The 22,632-nt window shown below is 45.7% G+C and overlaps 1 protein-coding gene across 3 annotated transcripts; it reads left to right on the top strand.

The window, feature by feature from the left end:
- The first annotated feature begins 2,380 nt into the window (after positions 1 to 2,380).
- Positions 2,381 to 20,055, top strand: LOC142455021 (tumor necrosis factor receptor superfamily member 10D-like). Of its 3 annotated transcripts, XM_075556511.1 has the most exons (8): positions 2,381 to 2,533; positions 9,069 to 9,162; positions 15,977 to 16,120; positions 17,095 to 17,209; positions 18,592 to 18,665; positions 18,756 to 18,837; positions 19,162 to 19,214; positions 19,653 to 20,055. In XM_075556511.1, exons 1-8 carry the CDS (start codon positions 2,408 to 2,410, stop codon positions 19,826 to 19,828), a joined length of 864 nt encoding a protein of 287 aa, XP_075412626.1. In that variant the 5' UTR covers positions 2,381 to 2,407; the 3' UTR covers positions 19,829 to 20,055. The 3 variants fall into 3 exon arrangements, with proteins under 3 accessions (XP_075412626.1, XP_075412624.1, XP_075412625.1); XM_075556509.1 differs by having other exon boundaries at positions 18,592 to 18,837; XM_075556510.1 differs by having other exon boundaries at positions 15,977 to 16,090; positions 18,592 to 18,837.
- The last annotated feature ends 2,577 nt before the right edge of the window (positions 20,056 to 22,632 follow it).

Raw genomic sequence — 22,632 nt, forward strand, 5'->3', positions numbered from 1 at the left:
GCCATAATCTCAGAAATTACCATTTAAATTAAAATGCACATATGTAAAATTAAGTAATCTCCTATAAAAACAAGATACTGCACAGCTAATTTATAAGCCCTTATATTTTTTAGAAAAATGAGGAAATAAATCAGTGAAAATTTCTACCATGCAAGATCAGTTGCACATATAGTTTAGTACATGTCAGTATTCTCCTGCTTGTCTTAATATCGTTTGGTTTAATTGAAAAGCCATAAAAACTTTCAGGAAAGCTCACAGGGACAGCTGGAAGCAGGAAATGAAACTGTTCAATGCAAAAGATCCCAAGTCATTCATGTCATTTAAAAGGTAAACTTAAGACACTTAGCCCCTATCTTCCATCTGGAAGATAATCCACTATGAGAGAAAAAATCTAATTATACTCAAACTTACTTCCACATATTACAAGGGGTTTTCTTTTGGGGTGTTTTTGTTTTTAAATCCATTTTTCAGAGCTATGGGGTTAAATTGAGCCATGATTGACTACTTACATACCAATAGAATCAAATCCAGTTTGCCCAAAATTTTCATTATATTCAACTAAGAGCTTCCTGCTTCTACTACTCAACTACTGAGAAATGTGAATGGGTAATAAAAAATAACTACCCTAATTTACCCAGAGAACAAATGAGGTATTAAAGAATACTTAATGTCAAAATGGAAGAAATAATTTCTGATCTCCATATTAAAATATAATGAAATAAATTAACTGCTTATAAAAGTACTGCTCTATAATAATGGTATTTTTACATTTAAAATTTTTAAGTTACTTGGCTTTAGGATGAGCCATTTTAAACCAACTAAATCAAATTAGGGAAATGTCATGCATGAATATTGTACCAAAAAGTCTCAAATGACAAGGCAGAGATTAATAGTTGTTTACCCTAGATTCCCTAGAAGTCGGTTCACATAGCATTTCCAAACATCCCAAGGAAAACAAGACAACCTTCTGTAATGTGCCAAAATGTGTATTGCAACGTGGCCATTTTTGTGAGGTTAGGGTTAGGGTTAGGGGTGAGGTTAGGGCTAGACCAGATCATGTGGTGGAATTCCATCTCTTGGAGGGCTTTTCTCATTCAGGGCGCTTCCCTCCACTTTAGCAAAGGGACAGGTCCCTCCTGATAAGAAGGCCAAAGTATGGAAGATGAAGCCTTGCCATCCTTGCCTCTAAGGAGCACTCTGGCCTTACTTCTTCCAATGCAGACTGGTTTGTCCTTTTAGCAGTCCATGGTACTTTCAGTGTTCTTTTCCAGCACCACAATTCAAATGCATCTATTTTTCCACGGTCTCCTAATTGTCTTCCAACTTTCCACATGCATACGATGCGATGGAGAATACCATGGCTCGGGTCTGGTGTACCTTAGTCCTCAAAGTAGCGTTCTTGCTCTTCAATACTCTAAAGATCTACCCAACACAATATGTCTTTGGATCTCTCGACTGCTGCTCCCCTGAGCGTTGCTTGTGGATCCAAGTAAGACAAAATCCTTGACAACTTCAACCTTTTCTCCACTTATCATGATGTTAAATTTGGTCCAGTTGTGAGGATTTTGGTCTTCCTTTGTCTATTGATCAGCCAAATAATAGACCAGTCCTAAAGCAAACACCAGCGAGACTTGAACACCTTAGAATAATCAACTATTCGGCAACAAGAGGGGTAGGGAAAGAGGAGGATGGAGACAGATGATGTTACATTGAAATGAGTGTAATGAATAAGATGAAATAGAATGTGTATGAAACGATGAATTAAAACTGATGATGTGCTCTGTAAAGTGCACAATAAGAAGTTAAAAATAAAGGAACAAACATGGATATAAAATGTCGTGTGAGAATTTAGAGCTGGGATAAAAGTTGAGTTTCAGGTTGGTTTTGGAGGTTGGGTGAATGGAACAGTCCCTGTGTCCTGGGGCAGGTTAGGGTGTGGAAGCCACTCAGCCATTCCTGCTTTGTCCTCACAGGTCCTTGCTGACTCAGTCTCAAGGAACCTTGAAGAGAGAATTCCTAGTAAAACAACTGCCCCACAACAAAGCCTAGAGGAGATGTGTCCACCAGGTGAGTTCCAACATTGACCCTCACCCTTCTACCAGCGGTCTGTGTGTGCCTCTAGACTTCTCTCCTGCAGGTCATGGTTCCTAAGTGTACAGTGTGTCAGCATGTGCTAGTAGCAGGCAAGACATCCTTGGTGTTAGGGAGGCACCCTGGAGATGGCGACCTTGGGCTGAAGTACAAAGATGGGCAGGACTCAGTGCAATTATCTAGACAGTGGCAGCGATTAGTCACCTTGTACCTGGCGTGGGACCAAGGCCTCAGCACAGTGGGAAACAGATGAACAGTTGAAAGCCGCTGCGGGTCGGAAGCCAGCACTGGTTAAAGCCAAGTCGCGGAGGGGAGCATGTGCACAGTCCGCCAGAGAGGCGGGACGCGTGCAGGGCACACCCCAGGAAGCTGGAGTTGGTGGGAAGCTGGGCTTCCAGGCTTGTGGATGTTCCCCTTCGTCGCCCTAAGTGTGCTGCCCCTGGTAAGTGGCCGGTCCCGACGCGGGACCCCGAAGGGTTGGCGGGGAGAGGCTCCCAGGCGGGCTGGCTGCAGGCTCGCTGCGTTGCCCAGAGCCCAGCGCGCGCGGGCGGACGACCCAGGCGCGGGAGCGCGGGCTCCCCGGGTCCTGCTGTTCGCACTGGCCGAGAGACCGAGGGTCCCCCGCCCCCTGGGACTCTGGGGCAGGTTTCCGACCCTGGAGGGGAGTGGGATGGAGCTGCGAACCCCAGAGCAAAGCCCCAAACTTCTGGCCGTGGAGCCAGTGTGCCCCCCCCCCCCCCCCCCCGGGCCAGGCCGCGTGGTCCCGAAGCTGCGAGTGTTTCTGAGAGCAGAGAGCGGCCCTGCTCCCGCGGATGGGCTGGCGGTTGCGAATCGCACACCCCCGGGATCCCCGCGCGCCGGGCGCCTCCAGTTCCGCATCCCTACCGACCGCCACCCACCTCCCGTCGCGTTCTTCCCCGGGGGCCAATCCGTCTGAGACTGGGCGTCACCGGGTCATGGCCTGGGCATGCATGCCTTCGTGCAGGATGCTGTAGGGTGCGAACTCTCCTGGAGGCCGAGCTTCAGGGGCGGGGCCGGGAGCCTAGGGAAGCTCAGCCCAAGAAACCAACCAGAGGCTGTGCGCCCTCAGTCCCTACAGGGTGCCAGGAGGCTCCAGTCAAGTGCACCCTCCAGGTCTCAAAAATTTTTTTTAATATCCACACAAAGTTATGAGGACGAAGGAGTTTTAAGTGTTGGTTAGTTCTAATGGGTTTCCAGCGAATGGGGGCTCAGTCAGGAGGCCTCGGTCGTTTCCAGGGCGCTGGCTCTGGGTGTGGGGCTATCAGTGGGTGCGCACCTGAAGGAGTGGTTGTGGGGTGCTGCTCCAGCCCAGGCCTTGGGGCCCGCCTGGGATCCTGCCTTTCCTGCCAGTAGTTGTGCATGTCTTTAAAATGCCTACCTGTGATTTCTATTTTTTTAAATCATTTGATTGGGGGCTCATACAATTCTTATCACAATCCATACATATATCCATTGTGTCAAGAATATATGTACATTTGTTGTCATCATCGTTCTCAAAATATTTCCCTTCTACTTGAGCCCTTAATATCTGCTGTTCATTTTCCCCCTCCCTGCCCCACTCCCCCCTACCTCATGAACCCTTCATCATTCATAAATTATTATTATTTTGTCATATATTACACTGTCCGATGTCTCCCCCCCCTTCTTCTCTGCTGTCCCTCCCCCAGGGAGGAGGCTATGTAGATTCTTGTAATCAGTTCCCCATTTCTACCCCACATTCTCTCCACCCTCCAGGCGCTACCACTCTCACCACTGGTCCTGAAGGAGTCATCTGTTCTGGATTCCATGTGTTTCCAGTTGCTATCTGTACCAGTGTTGTACATCCTCTGGTCTAGCCAGATTTGTAAGGCAGATTTGGGATCATGGTAGTGGGGGGTGGGATGGGGGGGAGGGATCATTTAAGAACTAGAGGAAAGTTATATGTTTCATCATTGCTACCCTGCACCCTGACTGACTCTTCTCCTCCCCACAACCCTTGAGTAAGGGGTGTACTGTTGGCTAGCAGTGGGCTGTGAGTCTCCACTCTGCACTCACCCTCATTTACAATGATATGGTTTTTTGTTCCTTGATGCTTGATACCTGATCCCTTCGACAGCTCATGGTCACACAGGCTGGTGTGTTTCTTCCATGTGGGATTTGTTGCTTCTGAACTAGATGGCCACTTGTTTATCTTTGAGCCTTTAAGACCCCAGCTGCTTTATCTTTTGATAGCTGGGCACCATCAGCATTCTTCACCATATTTGCTTATGCACATGTTTGTCTTCATTGATCATATCAGGGCTGCCTGTGATTTCAAGGATTCTGGTTTTACATTTTGATTTATGAATTGGAAGGAACTTGATCTTTCATCAAACATGCCATCAGTCAAAAGAATAATAGATTCCAGCATGTTAATGAAATCATAAAGATTAGCTGCCTGCTTTTAAAACCAGGAATAAGATCTGAATGCAGCATGCCTCCCTCATCCTTGAGAGAAAATCCTTGGTTTACATATTCAAAGTGTTACAAAAATGAAGTATTAAAAGCTCCTAATTTTTTGTAAGGACGCTTAGACTCCCTAATTAAGTCAAGACTCAGAGTTGATTTATTGATTATCTGTATGTTGTTAGGTGCCTTCCAGTTTTGACTAAGCAACCCCACGTGGCAGTTACCCCGTAGGGCTGGGGTGCTCACACTTTTCCAGCATGCGAGCTACTTATTAAGTGATCAAGTCAAAATGATCTACCAACTACAAAACATTTTCATTTATACATATTACATTTATTCCTAAATGCATTGAGAATTCTTTATATGTACAATGTATGTTTATGTACCTTGCATAACTGATTGAGTTCATATTGCAAAACACAGCACAATTAACTATGTACATTTTTTGTCATGACCTGAGTTTACTCTGATGGCGTGCACTGAATGGAATGAGCCAGGGATGCTTAGTCCGGACAGTAGCTGCTGACAGCCAGCCTCGAGGACACTTCCAAATGCTCATCAGTCAGGGTGGAATGGTCCTTGGACTTAATGATCTTTATGGGAAAAGGCCGACTCACAGAAATAATCAGAGCCTAATAATGGAGTCAAGCCGCATCAGCGGCTCCTCGGGAGTGAAATGAGGCCATCAGCTTCTATAATGGCGCCAGCCTTGGAAACCCTATGGAGCAGGAGCAGTGCGACTCTGTCCTCTACAGTTACTATGAGTCCCGGTTAACTCAGGGGCAGTGAGAGTGAAGCATCATGGCGAAGCACTTGACTTTTAACAAAAAGATTGGTGGTAGCACATTTTCTCATGTTTGGATACTTTCCCTCTGCGAGTAAGTTCCAGAACTGTTCATGGCTCTGGACTTCAGTTAAATGTCGGCTTGTGGTGTCAAAATCTCCTATTCCGTGTGAAAGTGATACGTTTTTGATACGTTTTTGTCTTCTTACATGATCCAGCTCCCTCACTCATTTTAATACCCTTTCTTACGTTTAAGAGAAAAAAACCAAGATCTAAAAATTGGCAATAACTTAGCTTGTCAGTTTTGCTGCACCTAGTGCAGTTGTTTGCTCATGCGTTTGACACCTAAGATTGCTACTGATTGGCTGCACTATCATTTAAGTGACGGGATTGATGATAGGCTTACATCTACTTTTTTAATGCCATGCGATCCACCCACACTACATTTGCGATCAACTGGTAGATCATGATACACGTATTGAGCACCCCTGCACTAGGACTTTCTAGCCTGTCATTTTTATAGAAACAAACAGTAAGAATTCTCTCCTATAGTAAGGTAACCAGATATCCCACTTTTGACGGGACACTCCCAATTTTTAACAATTTTCCCCATGTCCCATGGTGTTTTTAAAAAGTCCCAAGTTTTGGAAAGAATGCATGACAAGCTAGGGAATACGATTTTCAGCTGCCATGTGGCTATTTAGCCAGGATATGAGTTTTATCAATGATGTCCCGCTGGTGTCCCACGGGACACTGAGTGGCTTTGAACCACCAACCTTTTTGTTAAAAGTCAAGTGCTTCGCCATGATGCTTCACTCTCACTGCCCCTGAGTTAACCGGGACTCACAGTAACTGTAGAGCACAGAGTCGCACTGCTCCTGCTCCATAGGGTTTCCAAGGCTGGAGCCATTATGGAAGCTGATGGCCTCATTTCACTCCCGAGGAGCCGCTGATGCCTTTGAGGGCTAACCTTAATGGCATCTACGGATTTACTGAAACTCAGCACTTGAACAGGACATGGAGAACAAAGGGAACATCACAAAATCATGACTCCCAGCAGACACTCATCACAGCAGGTGGGCCAAAAGAGTGGGGAAGAGAGCATCCTGGGAATGTATGCATATGGCAGATGAGAATATATGCATATGGCAGATGATTCAGTACCTTCTTATCAAGGCAGTCATGAGCACTCAGACCTAATTGCCCGATTTCCATGAAGGGCACACCTGGGCAAGTCTCGGCGCTGCTCCGCCCTGGCCTCTCAGACAAGCCGTCAGTGGTCAGCATAACCCAATGGAGGCGGAATATATGTGGAGCTTCAAAAAGGGAATTCGTTATGCCATGGCAATCCATCGTTGTCAGGTGCCTTAGAGTCAGCCCTGCCTCTCACAACACTGTGAATCACAGAGCAGAACTCCATCCGGTGCTGCACGAGCCTCACACTTGTGACGGTGGAGCCTACTGTGGCAGCCCTGTGTCCATCCATCCCCTGGAGGATCTTCCTCTTTTTCACTGCCCCTCTATTTCCCACAGGGACTGGTCCTTCTCACAACATGTCCAAAGCTCACGAGGCAGTGTCACCCTCTTTGCTTCTAAGAAGCATGCCACTGTACTTCCTCCAAGACAAATTTGTTTGTTCTTTTGGCAGTGCGTAGTACTGTCAATATTCTTTAGCAGCATGGCAATTCAAATGCATCACTTCTTCTCCCGTCTTCCTTCTTCAGTGTCCAACATTTACTTGCATATGAGGCAATTGAAAATGACATGGCTTGGGTCAGACACATCTTTGTCCACCAAATAACATCCTTGCTTTTCAATGCTTTAAAGAAGCTCTGTGCAGTAGATGTACCCAATGCAATGTGTCCTTAGATCTCATGGTTGCTGTCACCAGAGCATTGCGTGCAGGTTTAAGCAGGATGGAATCCTTGACAATTTCCATCTTCTCTGATGACTGGCTCCACATATGGATTGAATCAGGATGGCGAGAGGATACAACCCTGAGGCACATCTTTTCCTATTTGAAACCATGTAGTGATCCCTTGTCCTGTTTACTCAAGCACCTCTTGACCTACTCAAGATCACCATTACTGCAGGATCCTGTGTATAACAGTATTTACCTCTGAGACACGACTACCATTGTCTTCCCCAGCCTCCGTTGTTTTTGCCAAACTCTCTCTTTGTGAATATTACCTTCCCTTCACCCAAGTTCATTAACTCCACTTGACTGCTTCTCTATTTGGAAATTCTGTAACTACACTATACCTTCTATTTACTTTGCAATTATGTTCATTACAAATCGATATCTCTGGTTTCCTATGTTATTTCTTGTAGATTTGGATCCTTCTGTATCTGGGTTGACTTTTCTACACCTCCCTCCCCGCTCTCCTTCAAACAATTTTATTAGGAGTTAATCCAGACATCATGCCATCCAATAGTTCAATCATATCAAGCAGTATTGTATAATCACTACCACAATCAGTTTCAAAACATTTTATTCTTTCTTGAACTTGATATCAGTTCCCCCTTATGCCCCCACCATCTCCTTAGCATCACCCCCAGGAATCTATATTCTAGTTATATTTTTAATCATGTTATTGGGGAAAGATCATGCATGAATATTGTACCAAAAAGTCTCAAATGACAAGGCAGAGATTAATAGTTGTTTACCCTAGATTCCCTAGAAGTCGGTTTACATAGCATTTTCCAAACATCCCAAGGAAAACAAGACAACCTTCTGTAATGTGCCAAAATGTGTATTGCAACGTGGCCATTTTTGTGAGGTTAGGGTTAGGGTTAGGGGTGAGGTTAGACCAGGGTAGACCAGGTCATGTGGTGGAATTCCATCTCTTGGAGGGCTTTTCTCATTCAGGGCGCTTCCCTCCACTTTAGCAAAGGGACAGGTCCCTCCTGATAAGAAGGCCAAAGTATGGAAGATGAAGTCTTGCCATCCTTGCCTCTAAGGAGCACTCTGGCCTTACTTCTTCCATTGCAGACTGGTTTGTCCTTTTAGCAGTCCATGGAACTTTCAGTGTTCTTTTCCAGCACCACAATTCAAATGCATCTATTTTTCCACGGTCTCCTAATTGTCTTCCAACTTTCAACATGCATACGATGCGATGGAGAATACCATGGCTCGGGTCTGGTGTACCTTAGTCCTCAAAGTAGCGTTCTTGCTCTTCAATACTCTAAAGATCTACCCAACACAATATGTCTTTGGATCTCTCGACTGCTGCTCCCCTGAGCGTTGCTTGTGGATCCAAGTAAGACAAAATCCTTGACAACTTCAACCTTTTCTCCACTTATCATGATGTTAAATTTGGTCCAGTTGTGAGGATTTTGGTCTTCCTTTGTCTACTGATCAGCCAAACAATAGACCAGTCCTAAAGCAAACACCAGCGAGACTTGAACACCTTAGAATAATCAACTATTCGGCAACAAGAGGGGTAGGGAAAGAGGAGGATGGAGACAGATGATGTTACATTGAAAGGAGTGTAATGAATAAGATGAAACAGAATGTGTATGAACCGATGAATTAAAACTGATGATGTGCTCTGTAAAGTGCACAATAAGAAGTTAAAAATAAAGGAACAAACATGGATATAAAATGTCGTGTGAGAATTTAGAGCTGGGATAAAAGTTGAGTTTCAGGTTGGTTTTGGAGGTTGGGTGAATGGAACAGTCCCTGTGTCCTGGGGCAGGTTAGGGTGTGGAAGCCACTCATGCCATTCCTGCTTTGTCCTCACAGGTCCTTGCTGACTCAGTCTCAAGGAACCTTGAAGAGAGAATTCCTAGTAAAACAACTGCCCCACAACAAAGCCTAGAGCAGATGTGTCCACCAGGTGAGTTCTAACATTGACCCTCACCCTTCTACCAGCGGTCTGCGTGTGCCTCTAGACTTCTCTCCTGCAGGTCATGGTTCCTAAGTGTACAGTGTGTCAGCATGTGCTAGTAGCAGGCAAGACATCCTTGGTGTTAGGGAGGCACCCTGGAGATGGTGACCTTGGGCTGAAGTGCAAAGATGGGCAGGACTCAGTGCAATTACCTAGTGAAAGAAGGCGATGGGCATGAAGGATATAAACAGAGGCAGAAGGTAATGTCAGCTGACTTGGGCAATTCTTTTTTGGAGCTCTCTATTGTGTTCCATTTATAGATCTGTCTGTTCCTTCATCTTGATCACTGAAACTTTGTAATATTTCAAATAGGATGTTATCAGTCATTCTTTTTTTAACTTTGTGAGTATTGTGTTGGTTCGTTTTTGTATAAAAATGTTCTTTAAGAACTTGAAGAGGGAAAGGTGCGGTAGAAAGGGGGAACTGATCACAAGGATCTACGTATAATCCCCTTCCAGGGGGATGGACATCAGAAAAGTGGGTGAAGGGATATGTTGGACAGTATAAGAGATGACAAAATAGTAATAATTTATATATTATCAAGGGTTCATGAGGGAAGGGGCGGGGAGGCAGGGGGAAAATGAGCTGATACCAAGGACTCAAGTAGGAAGAAAATATTTTGAGAATGATGACAGTAACAAATGTACAAATGTGGTTGACACAATGGATGGATGTATGCATTGGCATAAGAGTTGTATGAGCCTCCAATTAAATGATTTAAAAAAAGAAGAGCTTCCAGAGGCTATCTGTGTTTTTCTGTATCCACAAAATAGCTTCTTGGTAGTTAGGATGGGATTGGACTGTATCTATATATAAAGTTGGAATGAATTGACTTAATAATATTCATTCTTCTTGTTTTATGAACATGAACTATCAAGTAATTTATTTAGAACTTTTAAACTTTATTTCATCAAGACTTTGTAGTTGTTTTCTCATATAGAATTTATATTACTTGATTAGATATGAAGCATGAGATCAGCAGTTCTCAACCTGTGGGTCGAACGACCCTTTCACAGGAGTCACCTAAGACCATCGGGAAAACACATAAATATTTCACAATATATAATTATATAGTGTTTTGTGATTAATCACTATGCTTTCATTATGTTCCATTTGTAACAATGAAAATACATCCTGCAGATCAGATATTTACATTACAATTCATAACAGTAGCAATTAATAACAGTAGCAAGGAAAATAATTTTTATATTTCAAACTTTTTCCCTTGATGGTGGGATTTTTAAAATTGTTTTATTAGGAGCTCATACAACTCTTATCACAATCCATACATATATCAATTGTGTAAAGCATATTTGTACATTCATTGCCCTCATCATTCTCAAAACATTTGCTCTCCACCTAAGCCCCTCGTATCAGTTCCTCATATTTTCCCCTTCCTCCCCACACCCTGCTCCCGCATGAACCCTTAATAATTTATAGATTATTATTTTGTCATATCTTGCCCTGTCCAACATCTCCTTTCACCCACTTTTCTGTTGTCCATTCCCTGATGGTGTTTAATGACTTTTTAAAAATTTAATAAATCATTTTATTGGGGCTCATACAACTCTTATCACAATCCTTACATACATCAATTGAGTAAAGCACCCTTATACATTCGTTGCCCTCATCATTCTCAAAATTCGCCTTCCACTTGGGTTCCTGGAATCAGCTCATTTTCCTTTTTTCCCCTCCCCTTCCCTTCCCGCTCCCCCTCCCCCATGCACCCTTGATAGTTTATAAATTATTATTTTATCTTATCTTACACTGCCCGGTGTATCCCCTCACCCACCTTAATGACTTTTAAAATATAATTTTATATTGTTACCATATCATAGTCAATTATTCATTCCAGAAGTTTTTGAAAACCGATTCTTAGGGATATTTTATATGTATAATAATCATGCTACTGGTGAACAAGATAATTTTCTTTCTTTCTAATCTGTATACCTTTTGTTACCTAATTGCATTAGCTAGGACTTCTGTTATGATGTTGAATAGAAGCGACAAGAGGGAAAACCATTTTTTCCCCTTCTTCTCCATTTTAGGGGGGAGCATCTGGTCTCTAAGCACTGAGTGTGCCGGTAACTGTAGGGTTATTGCAGTTGGTTATTTTCCTTCTCTGAAGATAGACTTACAGGAAGTTGCAGCTTGACAATTCCCTTTCCCAAAGTGGAAGGCTTGAGGGGCTGGAGATGGTTATTTCCTCTCCTCCACTCATTTAGTCTCCAAAGCCCCTAAATTAGCTTGTCTCTGATAAATCACTTTCTCTTGAGGGATGGCCATGGTCAAGGAGAAGAGGGAACAAAGAAGCTTTTTTCCCCCTCCCCAATTCACCCTAAAAAACTTTGTGCTGTTCCTGGAGGTGAAAATCACAGAAGTGGGATGCCCTTCCCAAGGGTTTCCTCTGAGTTCTTATCTTCCAATCTACCCCACACTCAGCACATTGCTAATGGTTCCTTTAGTATCCTTACCAGATGTTGGCCCTGTGGAGACAGTGGTGCTGCTGCCCATCCTTTTTGCTGGTAGTAGTGATTCTCTACATGATTCTGTCTCTCTACAGCATGGAAGGCAGGCATTTCCTCTGTGATCTCGATTCTCTGACAAATATAAGAAGAGCTGTTGGTTTTCAATTGTTCATCTATTTTTTCTTAGTATGAAGACAGTAGGAATGACACCATCTTATCTTCTGTTAAGACAGACGCATATTCTCTCCTAATTTCTTGGTCACTATTTATTGAAATGTTTTGGTTTTTTTTATGAAATCATCTTATTCTCTTCTGCCTTTGGAATGCTCATCATATGTATGATTTCTGTTTATTGGTATTCCGCAGACCCCTCAGATATGCTTGCTTTTTCTTTGTGTTCCTGCGTCTGGAGAAACAAATCTTCTGTTTATTTCTTCTGGCTATTTAAGTCCTTGGGGTTGTAATAAGATATGAAAGGGTTGAAAGTAAACACATGGAAAAATTTATTACCTGAAAATATAACCACAGAAATCTGGAATGGTATATATCGATTAATTGTTGAATTCAAGAAGATATAACAATTATAAACATATAAGCACATAACAATAAAGCCCTGAAGTTTATGAAGCAAAAATGGACAGAACTGATGGAGAAATAGGTAGTTCTACACTAGTAATAGAGGATCCAATATACCAGTTTCAGTAATGAATGGAACAACCAGACGAAAGATCAATGGGGCATAGAGAAGTCCAGCAACACTATCAACTAACTACACCTACCAGACAGAGCACACTCTTCTCAAGTGAAAACGGGGCATTCTAAAGGCTGCCCCACAGGTTAGACTACTAGTAAAATCTCAATAATTTTCAAAATACATCAAACAAGGTATCATTTCTGACTATAATAAATAAGAAATCAAAAACAGAAAGAAAATGGATGGACCTACAAATATATGGAGATTGAAGTAGATACTCTTAAATAAGCAATGGGTTATGTAAGAAACTTTGAGAATGTGGAGAATTGAGACAGATGAAAATGGCCACCTATCAAGATGCGCAGATGCAATGAGAGCAGTGCACAGAGGGAACTGGACAGCGGATAATACCTGCCTTTAAAAAGGACCTGCGTTTAGGAAGAGAGATTTCAAAACAATAACCTAACTGTCGACCTTAAGGGATTAAGAAAGGAAGAACAACGTAATCCCTTGAGCTACCTTAAAGAAGGATAAGATAAAGAATTGAGTGGAGAAAGTAGTTCCTTATTAGAATAAGTCATAGATTCCTAAACTTTTTTGGCCCACCACCCCTTTAGAGAACACAAACCAACCAAACAAACAAATGAAACTCAGCCCCCCCCACCCCCCTTGGAATGTAAAACTCTTGTGCCTACCTTACCATGCAGGATACAGTGGGAGCTTCTGCTTTCACAGCCCCTCCTTGATCCCTCCAGTGCCCTCCAGAGGCACTTTGCACCGTTATAAATGGATAACTTTAAGTATGGCTAAGAGTTTCCCCGAGTCCTGTGAGTCCTTCTAGTGCATTCTTCCACTCTGGGGACAGTGGAAAGCAGAAGAGAGACTGGCCTTTCCAAAATTGTCAGTAGCTTTTGGAGGGCAGAAGCCTAACTTGTGGAGGCCCACCTCTGGTGGCGAGGTTCCGAGGCCGAGTGTCCTGTCGTGAGGATGATAGAGAAGGATGCTATAAGCCAGATACAAAAAGATAAATGTTATATGATCCCACTTACGGGAGGTCTACAAGAGGCAAATATATAGCGATAAAAAATAACAAGAGATAGGAGGGTCTGAGATTGGGGAGGAATGGATATGCATTGCTTAATGAGCACAGAGATTTTGTTTGGGGTGCGAGAAGCCTTTGGATATTAACTGACTGTGATGGCCCCACAAAGTTGTGAACATAATTACTGTTACGGTTGAAATGACAATTTGCATATCCAATATATTTTGCCAAAATTAAGGGAGGCCATGGCAGGGGAAAGAGGAAAGAAGCAACTCTATGACCTTTCAGTGGTCTCCTTAATTGTCCCAGCAGCACTTGTTAATTGATCACAGTGATATGAAGCAAAGCCTTTCAAAGATGGGTTTTTTCGCGTGTCTTTCGGGCCTGATAAAAATGAACAGGAGAGGGGGGAACATATGATGGTGCAGGAGAGAAAGAAGCTTACCTGAAGGTTACCTGAAGGAGCAAACCGGGAGATGATGAGCGGAGCCTCCGAACAGGGGTGGTGGAGCAGGTTTGGCGCCTGCACTTTAGCTCAGGCCTGGAGGAAGCCTCTTTTCTCAGGCCAGTCTTGAACATCTTTTGGGTCATCTGTAACCCTGTAGGACAGTGGTTCTCAACCTTCCTAATGCCACGACCCTTTAGTACAGTTCCTCTTGTTGTGGGGATTCCCCAGCCATAAAAAATTATTTTCATTGCTACTTCACAACTGTCATTTTGCTACTGTTATGAATCAGGTGACCCCTGTGAAAGGGTCCTTGGACCCCCCAAAGGGATCGTGACCCACAGGTTGAGAACTGCTGCTGTATAGGAAAGACACATTCACTCTTCCCTTGCCTTCCCAGGTCTGATGGCCTGGGTTTGATTCAAATGCTTTAGAAGTTCTTTAGAGTTTCATAACTTCTTCTCTTGAACAGCAGATGGTCTATCGATAAATACTTGATTTCAATGACACTAATTAATTCACTTGAACAGGAGTCATAAATCAAAAGAAAAAAAACCCAGTTGCTCATCATCAGAATATCTGTGACCATTGGGGCTGACTCATAGAAATCCTAAATCACTCAGAGGTCAGATCTGGAGTCAGTAGAAGTCTGTAGAGTATCATCTAAACAAGCGTGCTCCATTGGCACCATCGGTGTCTTTGCTTTTTAAGGTCATTTCAAGGCCTCCAGATCAACCAACCAACCAACCAACCAACCAACCAACCAACCAACACAAAAGCATTTAAAACATATCTCAAAACAATGTGGTAGATCCCTGGTCTCAGGATACCTCTGGTCCCAAAGAACCTGGAACGAACCTCACCTAGGACTCAGGTTGGCCTTTCTGACCTGGCCCCTGCTGACATCCCTTCTGCTCTTGTTGATGTCTTCCACTGACCCTGAGCTCACTGAGGACAGAGATTATGATTTGGGGTCTGGTACTGAACTCACCCTGGTAAATCAATTTTCAGCCAAACAAGGGATTTGACTTTAAGGTAGTGGTTCTCAACCTTCCTAAAGCCGTGGCCCTTTAATACAGTTCCTCGTGTTGTGGTGACCCCTAACCATAAAATTATTTTCTTTGCTATTTCATAACTGTAATTTTGTTACTGTTATGAATCGTCATGTAAATATCTGATCTTCAGGATGCATTTTCATTGTTACAAATGGAACCTAATGAAAGCATAGTGATTAATCACAAAACAATATGTCATTATATATTGTGAAATATTTATTGCTAATGACAAATAAATGAAATGTTGTCTTGAAGCATGGTGTAGCATGGGTAACAGTCTTCATGCCAGGTACTCATATGTGGGCATACCTGCATGTGGGTGGACCTGCCTGGAGACAGATAGAGAAGCCATATGTTTTCTGAAGGTCTTAGGCAATCCCTGTGAAAGGGTCAATCTAACCCCCAAGGGGGTCGCGACCCACGGGTTGAGAACCACTGCTCTAAGGGGGATTAAAACACTATTGATGTGTGCACACCTTAGAATAACTGACCACTTGGAGCAAGGGGCAGCGTTAACCAAGGACATGGTTCTGCAGAGCTAGGAAAGAAGGCATGATAGAGGCAGGTAGCACAGGAAGGAGGGGGAGTGCAATGAATGCGGTAAAACAGACTGTGTGTGAATCGTGCAATATAAAGCTGATGATCCGGGGTGTCAACCTACACCCAATTCACAATAGGAAGTTAAAAATGAACAGCACGGCACAACATACCCACCCAGAGGTGTTTCAGAAAAGAGGTCTGCCCATCTGCCAGTCTTATATTCCCTAACAAACTCCTGGCTCTACTGTGCCTCAGGCGGTGTCCAGGGGTCCAAAGAGACTCACTGGTTACAGACACCAACAGTGATCACTGTCGACCCCATGTGTAATATTTCTATTGACTACTGATTAGGGATAGTCTATAGGAAATGCAGAATCAAGAAAGCAGACCTGGGCTTGGCAGAGCCCAATGTCTCTGTCCAGATTCCTCTGATGACCTAAGAGGAGCCGGCGGCCGACTATGTCCAGCCTTCGAGAATCCTGTAAGCTCTCCATCACCATTTCCCCCCTCCTTTCCTAGGCTCCTATCTATCAGAAGTTACTAGACGCTGCACCCCCTGCAGACTTGGAGTCACTTACACCAGTTATTCAAACAGCCTCCCGTACTGCTTAATCTGTTCGGAGTGTAAACCAGGTACAGAACATACGGTCGCTGGGCCCAGAGGTGAGGTGATGGGGGACAGACTGGGGGTCAAGGCTGCTATGGAGTCAGGAAACCTGGGCTCCAATGTGCCTTAAGACATGCGTATGTCTCTGAGCCAATACAATAAATCAATTAGATAGTCATGCCAATCGGTAGAGGAAAATCTTTTAAATTATCAGTAGGATATGCTGGGATAGTGATCTATCCTTTATTGGGGAAAAAAAAGCAAAACCCCAAACCATTTTATCTATTGCCTAAAAAAGGTGTAGCCGGCAATGTGTTTGGTTTGAAGCGGCGGACCCAGCCAGCTTCTTCTTAGCCTTGTGTCAGCTCTTGGCCAGATGCTCAGACTCTCAGCAATGACTTCCTTAAGCACTCCTGCCTCTCTTAGCAGGGCCAGTTTTACTTGGGGGTGTGGGCGGGTAGCCCACCCAAGTGGTTCTCTCTATCATCACCCCACTCATTGTTATTTTCCTCCCAAATCTCATGCGTGACACAATGAGTCATGTTCCTCTCTTACATAGCTGTGTACCTATCATAGATGTGACTGTGCTTTATGCCCCCTAAGGAGGGCTGATGGCATAGTGGTTACAAGTTGGACTGTGATCTGCAAGGTCAGCAGTTCAAAGCCACCAGCCACTCTGCAGGAAAAGACAGGGCTTTCTTTTTTTTTTGGACAGGGCTTTCTATACCCGTCAAGAGTTATAGTCTCAGTAACCCACAGAGGGCATGTCTATCCTGTCCTATAGGGTTGCTATGGGTCAGTATGGACTTGGTAGCAGTGAGTTTGTTTGTTTTTTAAGAAGCCCTGGTGACGCGGTGGTTACATGTCGGGCTGCTAACTGCAAGGAAAGCAGTTCAAAACCACTTGCTTCTCTGTGGGAGTAAGATGAGACTTTCTACTCTGATAGAGAGTTACAGTCTGGGAGGCGCAGAGGGACGGTGGGGACTCTGAGTTGGAAATGCGTCTGTAAATCCTTGTCCTTTGTCCTCAGATTATGAAGAGGAGACACATACGTGCACCCTCACCAGAGACAAGATTTGTGGCTGCAAGGCTGGCACATTCTACAAGGACGATTCCCCTGAGTTCTGCCGCAAGTGCAGCCCTAGGTGAGACAAAGGGCCAAGGGGTTCCGCAGCCCAGAAGACTAGAGCTTTCAGTGCCCTGCACGCCTCCCTTCTTTCCAGGGAGTGGCTTTTATTCCCCTTAGGGTTTACTTTTCTCGAATAGACCCCATGGGGACTAAAGGAGGCTCGATGGGCATGAGGGCCCTGACCTTGTATGAGCACCCTTCCTCAACCATCTATCTGCCTGTCCCACCACTCTTCCTGCAGCCGCCCCTCCCCCTCAGCAAAGACCTCCCTGAGCCAGGCCGGCTCTCATTTGGGAATTGTAGAGACTCACACAGATTTTAACTTTCCTTAAAGAGAGAGGAAAATCTTTGGACAGGAGCTAGCTTGGATTGTCTTGGTGAAAGACCAATGCATCCTAATATTTAATTTTTATTTCTGCTATGGTCAAATGAAGGGGTTATGACAGGGACCATGCCTGCTGCCCCACAGTCCGGGAGGCCGTGTGCCGCTCCCGGACAGACCGAATCCTCTCATCCTGCCTCATCGTTCTTGCTGTTCTGGGCCATCCGGAAAGCTGGGGTTCATGGTGACCCCGTGTACAGCAGAACAGCACACTGCTTGCTCCCCGACCATCCTCATAGTCAGTGTTGTTTGAGCCCAGGGCAGCTGCGACTGTGCCAATCCATCCCATCCAGAAGCTCCGCCTTCTCACCGATGACGTCTTTTTGCATGTCACAGCAGGAGAGCATTCTGTCGGAGCACTTTGCTTTCATATGGGCAGAGTTTGGTGCTTTTTAAAAAATTACTTTTATTGGGGGCTCTTACATCTCATCACAATCCATACAATCATGTGTGAAGCACATTTGCACATATGCTGCCATCATCATTTTCAAAGCATTCTCTTCCCACTTGAGCCTCTGGTCTCAGCTTTTCACCTTCCATCACACCTATGTTTTCTCTGTCCTGGAGTTTCAGGCACTGAGAGTCTGCCCAGAGCCTCTCGTGTGGCCCCCATGGAGGCAGGAGCACATCAGCCAGGGCAGGGGAGCCAGGAGTGCTGGGAGGGAGGAGAGGCGGACGGGCACACGGGGCCCCGCTCCTGGCCCAAGGGGTCTTGATGACACTGCACATGGAGGGAAGTCGCTCGGCCACCATGACTTCCCCTCGCTGCCCAGAGAGGCACCGTGTGGGCGCACAGACGAGGCCCAGCCTGGAGAGCTGGTCGGGGAGGCCCAGGGTCTGAGCTGCTCATGCTCAGCTCCTTGTGTTAAACCCCACAGGGACAGTGGGGGGACATCACCCCTGGAAACTCGAGAGCCAGGCCCCTCCTTAGGGGACACTGGGGCGGGGTGGCACTCCTCTCATCTTCCCAGCCCTCGCTCCCAGCCCCCCTCATTTCTCTCTGCATCTGTTCCCAGGTGCCCTGAGGGGATGGTTGAGGACAGTCCCTGTACCCCCAACAGTGACCGGAAGTGTATCCCCAGAAAAGCAGGTACCAAGGCCACAGAGAAAGCCAGAGCTTATGAAGAGCCAGTGCCCACTGGCCTGGGGACTCCCACCACTGCCTCTCCTCTTCCCTCAGGCATTGAACCCTGGAAGATTGGGATGATCGTTCTGGGGGTCATAGGTCTGCTTCTGGCACTTGGCTGTTGGTGCGTGCCAAGGTAAGGCAGGATGAGGGTGAGGCAGGGGATGACCATGTGCCACGCTTTGCTGACTCCTTCATTGTCCCCTCAGCTGCCCGGCATGGACAGGCACGATTCCTCCCCAGTGCCCTCCCCTCCGCCCCCTGACCACATTCAGCAGGCAGAGCTGGTTCTTTCCCCTTGTGAGGCGCTTCCACGCCAGAGAGCTGTGGGCTCTTGGAGGAGCGACTTTCTGTTCCTCACCTTCTCCCCGTCTCCTTGGGATGCCCTGCCAGCTGGCCCTACCCCGGGGAGGTGGGGGATGCCCACGGGCCCACCCTCAACACATTCCTTCTCTTCCAGGTGTTGGCGTGGTCTCCAGGGTCATGAACAGAGTGAGCAGGGCCATAAACAGAGTGAGTAGGCGTCCCTGGACTGAGGGACCGCCTCTCAAGGAGCTGCTTGCGGCTCACACACCGTCCCACGGGGACCGGCTCCCTGGCATGGCCTCTGCTCATCCTCCAGCTCCCCACTGTTGCCTGCTGGCGCTGGGCGGACTGTAACTTGCCAGGTGGCCCATGTGCCTCCCCACAGGCCCACGGTGGTGCAGGGTCCTGTCCTGCTGCTGCTTGTGAGGTCCCCTCTCCCCCATGGCACAGTGTCTGCAGGTGGGATGAACCTGCTGTGGGCACCATCCCACGGTCCCCGCAGAGCCAGGATCTGCTGAGCTGTGTACCCACCCAGGGTGATGTCCTTGGGAGGCTTGGGGAAGGCAGGGCCACCCGACTGGGGGTCTCTGCAAGGATTTGAGATGTGCATCCCTGACTGTCTCTCTTTCTCTTCCCTGAGTGCAGCTCTGGCAGTTTGCTTGCGGCATTTGGGGAACTGTGCCCAATGCCGAGGCCCGGAACAACAGGCTGCTGACCAGCTGGACCCAGAGCAGAGAATGGAAGGCCAGGAGCAGGACAGGATGGCAGGTGCCTGCGTACAGATCCCTGTGGAAGGAGAACCTCTCCTAGAGAACAGGTGACGCTGTGCACGCCCTGGCCTTTCCTGGTCCATCAGTGGTTTGAGTGGGAAGAAAGTACCTCTCCTGGGCCATAGGCTCATGGTGACATCGAAGAAACCAGACCAGAGAGGAGGGGGCTTCCTGCAGCTGGGGGGAGCATGCTCATTCTCAAGCTGACAACAGATGGAAGAACTACCATTTCCCTGTTTTTATCCCCTTCTTTAATAAATTTTCAATATTTACATAGATTTCTTTCCTTACCTTTCCTGCTTTAACACTACTCTATCGTCCTGCCATTCAACCTGCCAAGGAGCTGCTTTTGTGGCCTCGCTGGTCTGACGCTGACGGGAAAGTTGTACACAGACCCTGCACTGAGCACCGAGGGGCATCACGGCTTCCTCAGACTCCTCCAGCAACATGACCTTGACCCCTTGAACATGACCTCTTGACCCCTGCATTGTGACCAGCTGGCCACCAGGGTGTCACTACGGCCCTTATGCAGAGCCACATGCTGTGCAGGCCCTGGGCCGCTCCCTCTCAGCAGCACTTGAGTGACACCAGGAGGGAGTGGGGAGGGGGGAGGGGGGAAGGGGTGGAGTGGGGGGCGGTGGTCTCTCTTCTGCTTTTGGCGTCTATGCAGCTCAGTGCTGGTGGGCACGGATGCCTTTGCCCTGAGTGACATGCATGGACATTCGTTTCTTCCTCTTTTGTTTAGGACATTAAAATATTTTAAAATCCCTTACATGTATTTGCATGCATCATTAGATTATGATTACTGACAAAATGGTGTACTTGAGGGACTACTTACCAAAGCTGCCAGTTCTTTCATGTTTGAGTGACATATAACTTAGACGTATTTAAGGGACTGGAAAAAAGAAGTCATTCGGGGTCTTCTGGAGAATTAGAGCAAGCTCCCTGGGTTATATTTTAAAAGGCCCTCACTTCTCATCTCAGGTGGCGAGTGCGTGATCAGAAAAGCAGCAAGCAACAGGATTCAATTTTGTGTTTAATGGGATGTATCAATTGAGTATCTGTGAATAACATTCTGGCTTTGAAGTACCACAATAAATGACTGAAAAATGAGAAAATATATACAAGGATCAAGGTAGTTAGTTTATTGTGCCAATCTGTCCAATAATTGACAGGGATAATTGAAGGGTAGAGGGATAAATGGCTCAGTGAGCCTCGCCTTTCTAGTTCTCGGGTCTCTTGCTTTCTGATGGTCGGACCAGGGTGCAATTGCCTTAGGCAGTTCTCTGCTTTAGCTGACAAGGCTCACTTCCTGCAAGAGACCCCTGAGGAGAAGCCACATGGACGTACCTCGATGCAGCCCTGGGTGCTGGAGCACCCATGTGGAGACCCCTGCCAGCACTGAGGGATTTGTACACTCACTCGCTCAGCTTTCCTCCTACAGTCGGCATCATTGTGCCTGTTTTGTGAGATGGAGGAGGACTTTGTGGCTTGGTGTTGGACATATGGGCTAATGTTGGACTTGTGAGCTTGGGCAGCACTGGTTGGGATGTTTTCTTGATGCTCACTTAACCTTTATATAAAACTCTCTCTTATACATTTGTTTCTCTAAAGTACCCAGACTAATCCAGGGACACGAAATAAAAGTCACATTAAAATTTTAAAAAATACCACATTAAAAAAAAAAAACAACGGGACCGACAGTTCCAGGGGGGACTTGGGATAGGGGGAGGTAGGGGGGTAAGGAAGTGGTGTTAACAAACCCAGGGACAAGGGAACAACATGGGATCCAAATTGGTGGTGAGTGGGGAGTGGTAGGCCTAGTAGGGAATGATCAAGGATAAGGAAACATAAAGAAGAGGTATAGCTGTAACCCAGGTGGGGATGGAGCATGATAGTGGGGCAGGAGGAAAGTCAAGGGAAATAGAGGAAAGAGCTAGAAGGCAACAGGCATTTATAGAGGTCTAGACAAAGACATGTACATGCAAATATATATATATGAGGATGGGGAAATAGAACTATGTGTCTATATTTATAGGTTTAGTATTAAGGTGGCGGATGGACCATGGGCCTCTACTCAAGCACTCCCTCAATACCTGAATACTTTCTTCTATTAAATTGGCATTCTATGATGCTCACCCTCCCGACACAACTGCTGAAGCCAAAGCAGGCGAACAAGTAAATGTGGTGAAGAAAGCTGATGGTGCCTGGCTATCAAAAGAGATAGTGTCTGGGGTCTTAAAGGCTTGAAGATACACAAGCGGCCATCTAGCTCAGAAGCAACAAAGCCCACATGGAAGAAGCACACCAGCCTGTGCGATCACGAGGTCCCGAAGGGATCAGTTATCAGGCATCAAAGAACAAAAAAATCATATAATTGGCTGCACACCTCCATGATACGATCGCCGAGGACAAACGGGTGCATAAGCAAATGTGGCAAAGAAAGCTGATGGTGCCCTGCTATCAAAAGAGATAGTGTCTGGGGTCTTAAAGGCTTGGAGGTGAACAAGCAGCCATCTAGCTCAGAAGCAACAAAGCCCACATGGAAGAAGCACACCAACCTGTGCGATCACGAGGTGTCAAAGGGATCAGGTATAAGGCATCATCAAAAATAATTAAATCCTTGGAGAGCAAATGCCTTGAGAATGATTGGGGCAGGGAATGTATGGATGTGCTTTATACAATTGATGTATGTATATGTATGGATTGTGGTAAGAGTTGTATGAGTCCCTAATAAAATGTAAAAGAAGAAAAGAGAAAAAAATGATTAGGGCAAAGACTGTACAGATGTGCTTTATACAATTGATGTATGTATATATATGAACTGTGAAAAGAATTGTATGAGCCCCAATAAA

The sequence above is a fragment of the Tenrec ecaudatus genome, chromosome 8 (genome assembly GCF_050624435.1).
Source record: "Tenrec ecaudatus isolate mTenEca1 chromosome 8, mTenEca1.hap1, whole genome shotgun sequence".
Taxonomy (NCBI): Eukaryota; Metazoa; Chordata; class Mammalia; order Afrosoricida; family Tenrecidae; genus Tenrec; species Tenrec ecaudatus.